Genomic DNA, 7,061 nt, shown 5'->3' with positions numbered 1-7,061 from the left:
ATTTTTCAATAAGATTAGGCAGAAGGTCATTGAATTACTGGAATCAGCCATCAGGATCCATAAAAGCATCAAGGTGAATATGGAAGTTTTTGGGAATTATATTCTTCAGACTGATGATTCGAGGGACACGAAGTCATTTAATTCCCAAAATAAAATAGTGGACCAATCTTCAGATTTGAATGCTGTTTTTGATGGATTCCGTGATGTAATTGTGGCTCAAACGACTGAGTTCCAGGATCGTGACTCAGGTATTTATTTTTTAAAAATTTCAATAAGATTGGATAGTAATATTTTTTTTTTTATAATTCAGGTTGGACTTGTGAAAAAATATTGTTTCTCGAGGTCAACATTAATAAATACAGTCCACTGGAAGGACGTTCATATGTGAAGCTGCCTCAATGTATTCAATGGAAGAAAGCTGTTGTGAATGTTCGTAATGAAGATCAATATTGTTTTGCTTGGGCTATAACATCAGCATTATATCCTGCAGATAGTCGAGTGTCCGAACTTACGTCATATCCACATTTTTCCACTGTTTTAGATGTCACAGGTATGGATTTTCCGGTTAAAGTTAATAATAAGAGTATCGAAATATTCGAAGATAGGAATGATATTTCAATTAATGTTTACGGTTTAGAGAGTACATTTGAGAAGGGTAAAATGAAGTATGAAGTGATTGGTCCATTGCGATACTCACAGAGAAGACTCCGGAGACATGTCAATTTGTTGTTTATAACTGATGACTCCGGTAATGGTCACTATTGTTGGATCAAAGATCTTTCAAGATTAGTTTCTAATCAACTATCAGCTCATAGACAGAAAAAATATTTTTGTGACGGATGTTTGATATATTTTTCTGATGAGAGATTGCTTTTACGTCATAATATGTATGATTGTAATCACATTAGTACCACAACACCAACTACTAATTTAAAGATCAATAAATATGGTAGAATGGTTGCGGAAAATAAACTAATGTTTGAAAACTTTGAGAGGCAAATGAGGGTGCCATTTGTAGTGTATGCTGATTTTGAATCAGTGCTTAAACCGATTCATGTGAATGAGCCAAATCCTGGAAGTTCATACACGATTAAAACATTCAAACATGCCCCATATTCATTTGCTTATTTGATAAAGTGTTCATATAATGATGATTTGACAAAATTTGTTACATATAGGGGTGTAGATGCAGCTCAGAAATTTGTGAGTAGCATTGAAGATGATTTGAAAGAGATACATGAAAATCATCTCAGAAACCCTAAACCAATGGATACACAAACTGTCGAAGAAGAAGAACAGTTTGTTGCAGCCAGAACTTGTGGTATATGTAATAAAGCATTTACTGATGGTGACGTCAAAGTAAGAGATCATTGTCATGCCACAGGAAAGAAAAGATCACATGCCGCTCACTCGAAATGTAATTTAAATTTCAAAATACCAAACTTCATACCTATCATTTTTCATAATTTAAGTGGTTATGATTGTCATTTATTCATAAAAGAATTGTATAGGAATAAAGAGAAAGTTGATGTTATCCCGCAAACTAAAAAGAAATATATATCTTTCACGAAGCATCTCTTTACACACAGCTATACCGATAAAGATGGTGTGGTTAGGAAGAATTATCTCAAAATGAGATTTATCGATAGTTATAAATTTATGACTAATTCGTTGGAGAAGTTGGGTGCAAACTTGACCTCCGATCAATGTTTGGAGATGCACAAACATTTCCCATAAATTGAGAAATTCAATTTGATGAGACAGAAAGGTGTATTTCCATATAGTTTTGTTGATGACATTGACAAATTGAATTATCCATTACTTCCGACAAAAAATCAGTTTTATGACAAACTCAATTGTGAACATATATCGGAAACTGATTATGATAGGGCTAGAAATGTTTGGAATTTATTCGAGTGTCAGAATTTGGGGAAATACTCTGATTTGTATTTGAAGTCGGATGTATTGCTACTATGTGATATTTTTGAAAATTTCCGCACCACAAGTTTAGAGATATATAACTTAGATCCGGCACAATATTACACTGCACCTGGATTATCATGGGATGCCATGTTGAAGTTCACTAATGTTGAATTGGAATTACTAACTGACATTGATATGATTCACTTTTTTCAAAAAGGTATACGAGGTGGAATTAGTCAATGTAGCGAGAGGAAACATATAGCAAATAATAGATTTTTACCCAATTATAATCCCAAGGAACCTTCCACATTCATTACATATTTAGATGCAACAAATCTATACGGTCACAGTATGTCACAACCTCTACCAACAAGTGAATTTACATGGTTGACACCAAATGAAATTCTTAATCTTGATGTGATGGATGTGAGTACTGATAGTCCGTATGGGTATGTATTTGAAGTGGACATTCATTATCCACAAGAGTTGCATGATAAACATTCTGACCTTCCATTTTTAGTCGAAAAAATAATACCACCTCGTACACAATCGAAAATTCCCAAATTAATTCCAAATTTGAATGATAAAAGAAAATATATTGTTCATTATAGGAATCTACAGCAAGCTGTCAAAAATGGATTGATTGTAATGAATACACATAGAGTATTGAAATTCAAACAATCATGCTGGATGAAACCCTATATAGATCTTAATACTGAAATGCGTAATAGGTCTAACAACAAATCTGTTAAAGATTTCTATAAACTAATGAATAATGCGGTGTATGGAAAGACAATGGAGAATGTAGATAATCGAATTGATGTTAGACTCGTTACACATTGGGAAAATATAAAGAAAAATATAGGTGCCAGCACTCTCATAGCCAAACCAAATTTCAAAAATTGTTCAATTTTCACTGATAATTTCGTTGCCATTCAATTGGGTAGAGTGAAGGTTCATTACGATAAACCATTATATTTGGGATTTTCCATATTAGAATTATCTAAAACAGTCATGTATGACTTTTTCTATGGATGCATCAAACAACACTTTGATGAAAATGTCTCTTTACTTTACACAGATACCGACTCGCTCATTCTTAAAGTAAACACAGAAAATTTTTATGAATTCATAAAAACTAACATAAGTAGATTTGATACATCCAATTACAGTATAGTTAACCAATTCAATATTCCAGTAACAAGTTCAGTCTTGGGTAACTTCAAAGATGAATTTCCAAATGATCCAATCATGAGTTTTTATGGTACAGGTGCTAAAGCATATTATGTGAAATCTGTTGATGGTGAATTTAAGAAAGCCAAAGGGGTTAAACGATCTGTAATAAAGAATGAATTGACATGCGAAGATTATCAAAAAATCGTCGAACAAGGTGGTATGATATTCAGAAAGATGAATTCATTTAGAAGCGTGTTACATGATATGTATACTGAATTAAAAAATAAAGTTGCATTATCATATCACGACGATAAACGATTTATCATTCCGAATACTACCCACACTCTTCCTTGGGGTCATAATGATATTGAATTTTATGAAAACGATCCAAATGAGAACATTCGTTGGATAAGTAATATTATTCAACAATCACAATCTCAGGAGACTCCATTGGATCAATTGATTAATTTATTATCTGCCGAGATCAATGATTGAAATATCATTCAATATCTTCAAAACCGGAAAATTCAATATTGATATTTATGTAGCCATTTATAATTAATAATATATGATAGAAGTAATGTGATATTAATGTATTATGTATGTATGTATATGTATTACTGTAATGAATATAAAATGATTAAAATTTTATTTGTATTATTTCTATTTCCCTAATCAATTACTGCAATATATAGTATAATGTAAATGACAGAAATATCAGTTTGAAGAGAATCATCGTAGAGTGCACAATGTCTAAAACAATCGATAAGTTTGGTAGAAAAAGAAAATGGGGTGGTAATGTCATTCGAGGTCCTCCTGGGAATGGTTTTAAATTAACAAAAGATGGTCATTATGACATGCAAAGGAAAATATTGAAAAATACAAGTGAACCAATTGACAAGAGTGATTGTGTAACTGTATCATATCTTGAGGGGGAAATTAATGGAGCAAAGGAAGTTATACTTCTAGCCCTACAAGCTGCAATACAATCCACAATAGGCAATATTGCTCGGGACGCCCGGCAAGCATTTGACGATAAAATTGCAGAGGCTCGGATAACTTTCACTCGTAAATTTGACAAACTTACAAGTGATGTAGACATAAAAATGTCTGACATAACAGCGTCTACAAATGAAAAATTTGATGCTATGTCAAACATAACAGGGACTACAATGAAAAAGTATGATGTACTGGAACAGAGAGTTGAAGTATTGGAGAAAAACCATAAAGAAGTTTTGGAGAGAAACTATAAAGTCAGGCCATCATCATCAGGTGGACTGGGATATCCAGGACTGAACATTAATCCAAATCATAGAATAATACAACCAAAACCAAAACCAACTGATGATGTATTAATGGAACCAACATGGTGAATGTATTCCCTCGTTAGGTTAGGTTAATAGTTACGTTAGGTTAGCTGCATAGTTACGTTAGGTTAGGTGTTAGGTTAGTATTCCCTCGTTAGGTTAGGTTAGGTTAATAGTTACTGTAGGTTAGGTTAGGTTAGGTTAGGTTAGGTTAGGTTAGGTTAGGTTAGGTTTTCGGTTGCATAGCGGTAGGTTAGCGTACTAGGTTAGGTTACGTTAATACATACGATAGGTTAGGTGTTCGGTTGCATAGCGGTAGGTTAGCGTACTAGGTTAGGTTACGTTAATACGTTAATACGTTAGGTTAGGTGTTCGGTTGCATATTATGTTACGAACGCGCGCGCGAAGAGGGCGTAGATGTCTCTCCAGATGTCCCGCCTACCTGGGGCCGGAGGCCCCACCCACCTGGGCGGAGCCCAGGCAGTGGGCGTGGCCCGTTAGGGCCACGCCCCCCCCCCCCCGTCGCCACCAACTTTTCGGATACCCCGCCCCTTTCCGAAGCCCCGCCCCCTTTCCGAAGCCCCGCCCCTCCCCTCCCCGAAGCCCCGCCCCCCCCGACTCCCAACATTTGCGCATGTACACCCCTACCCTCATCGCGCATGTGCGCTCCCACCATTTTCCCACCGCTCACGCATCGAAGTCGATACCCTCCGGAGAGCACTCCACAACATTCAGTTCGAGAAGTCATCTCATCGAGAGCAGTCCACTCCACAACAAGGCAGTACGTTCCAACGACCAACTTGATATTTGAGTAAGTACATTAGGAATGTTATTTTTTATATCAACTAACTTTGTATTATTTCTTCTTTTTCAGAATGGCAACCAATACACAGGAGGTGAATAATGCTGTGGCGTCTATTCTGCCGGTGTCCGCTGACCAGGAGGAGGCAGCATCTTCGAGAGCGGTGACGGTTGACCAGCCAACCACTTCGCGTTCGCGAGTTAGGTGCAGATCTTCTAGCCCTGACTTATTCGAGGAGGAGGAGGAAGTCAGGGCTGTGAAGAAGGTTTGCCAACGACCTGCAGCAAAGGTTGGTCCTATTTCAAAGTACCGAGCTACTTGCAATAGGACTAATCCTTATGCAGGTAGTTTTTCGACCTCTCGTAAGAGGGCCTCCACACCAGCAGCAGCACCAGCAGCAGTGGAAATTCCGAGGAGTCCTTCTCCGGAGTTGGTGATATTGTCGCCGTTGGTGACGCGACTACCACCGCTGCCAGCGACACCGGCGGATCCTGAGGTGTTGGTGCCACAGCCTATCGGAGAGGTTAGTGAAAAGATGAGTGTTTTTCTGCAGAGATGCAAGAAAGCAGAACGAGCTGCCCGATCTAGCGAGGCCGCGTTGGTTACCATGAAGCGACAAATGGCTGAAATGGATAACCGACGGAGGGAACTCCAAAAGGAAATGGCCGAAATAGATCGGAAGTATGCATCTCTGCAGGAAAGGTGTAAAGCAGAGACCTCTTCGATAAAGCTGTACAAAAAAATAGTGACAGTTATGGACACTCTTTTTGTAGATGAAGTGTAAATATAATATTAGTTTTAGGTTAGTTAGGAGTATTTAATTATGGTAGTTTTAAGTTTATATTTGTTAAGTTTATATTGAATAAAGGAAAAGGAAGTGAAATAAGGGTGTACACTGTTTTTTGGTTTGGTACACATTGAACAATGCGATGGTTGGAGCATTTTTCTTCACTTCCTCTTATTATTATTATTATTTTTTTTATTTCAATTCCAAGTTCTTCTAGACAAATACCTCACATCAATTTTTGTGTTCTCTAATCACTTGTAAATAATTTCATGTGGAGAAAATTTAAAAAATAAAAAATAGACATGTTTCATAGTGAAATCGACAAGTATATTTCATTTGTATTTTATCCATTCAAGTATCTCTTTCATTGAATATGTCTTATGTCACTTTGCAATTTACCCCTACTCATTGAATATGTCTTATGTCACACTACAATTTACCCCTACTCAATGTTCCACTCCTCTCCCACTCCCTCTCGAAAGTATAAAAGTAGAAATCATCTGATGAAACATTCAGTTGATCAGCTAGCATCGAGATGGAACCCGATTCAACCTCCGAACCCTATAGCTGCCCGGATCAGGGGTACAACTTCAATTACTGGGATAACAGCCAGGTACAGGTTGTCTCTTCCACCACGGAACCCCACAGTCCGCCATACGAATACCGGGATCACGACATCAGGATGCAAGTTCAGCATGTCACTGGCAGTGACGAAGGACACTTGGATGACTCGGAATATCCAGATCCTGACGGATGGTGGGACCCTGCTTATGATGACATTGTCCCAATGAGTAGCGACGACGACGATGATGACGACGACGACTCTGGTGATGATGCTGATGACGAGCTTGACGTTAGACGTCCTCCACCATCCCCTATCCTCATCGAGGATAGTCCTCCGCCATCCCCAATCCTAATCGATGATGATGTCCTCAATTCCGATGATGACATATAATCTTCTACTCGTCCATCATTTCCTTTCCTTTCCTTCCACGGAGTACACACTTTTTGGTTGGTGTACACGAGGCACTGCGAGGCTGGGGCAGTGTCTTCCTCCCTTCCTCTC

The 7,061-nt window shown here is 37.7% G+C and overlaps 1 protein-coding gene across 1 annotated transcript; it reads left to right on the top strand.

The window, feature by feature from the left end:
• The first annotated feature begins 305 nt into the window (after positions 1–305).
• On the top strand, positions 306–6,083 carry LOC141480179 (uncharacterized). Its single transcript, XM_074170062.1, has 2 exons — positions 306–5,217; positions 5,281–6,083. Exons 1-2 carry the CDS (start codon positions 5,066–5,068, stop codon positions 5,990–5,992), a joined length of 864 nt encoding a protein of 287 aa, XP_074026163.1. The 5' UTR covers positions 306–5,065; the 3' UTR covers positions 5,993–6,083.
• Positions 6,084–7,061: the final 978 nt, after the last annotated feature.

The sequence above is a fragment of the Leptinotarsa decemlineata genome, unplaced genomic scaffold (assembly GCF_025532065.1).
Source record: "Leptinotarsa decemlineata unplaced genomic scaffold, Ldec_3_MD MMD2_P_RNA_scaffold_6, whole genome shotgun sequence".
NCBI classification, from domain to species: domain Eukaryota; kingdom Metazoa; phylum Arthropoda; class Insecta; order Coleoptera; family Chrysomelidae; genus Leptinotarsa; species Leptinotarsa decemlineata.
This window is presented reverse-complemented; position numbering and strand designations above follow the sequence as displayed.

What these genes read in the sequence shown, in the direction of transcription:
- LOC141480179 (XM_074170062.1), top strand. Translation starts at nt 5,066, where the DNA reads ATGTGCGCTCCCACCATTTTCCCACCGCTCACGCATCGAAGTCGATAC. An exon ending in ACGACCAACTTGATATTTGA is followed by an intron (nt 5,218 to 5,280) that starts GTAAGTACATTA and finishes CTTCTTTTTCAG; the next exon opens with AATGGCAACCAATACACAGG.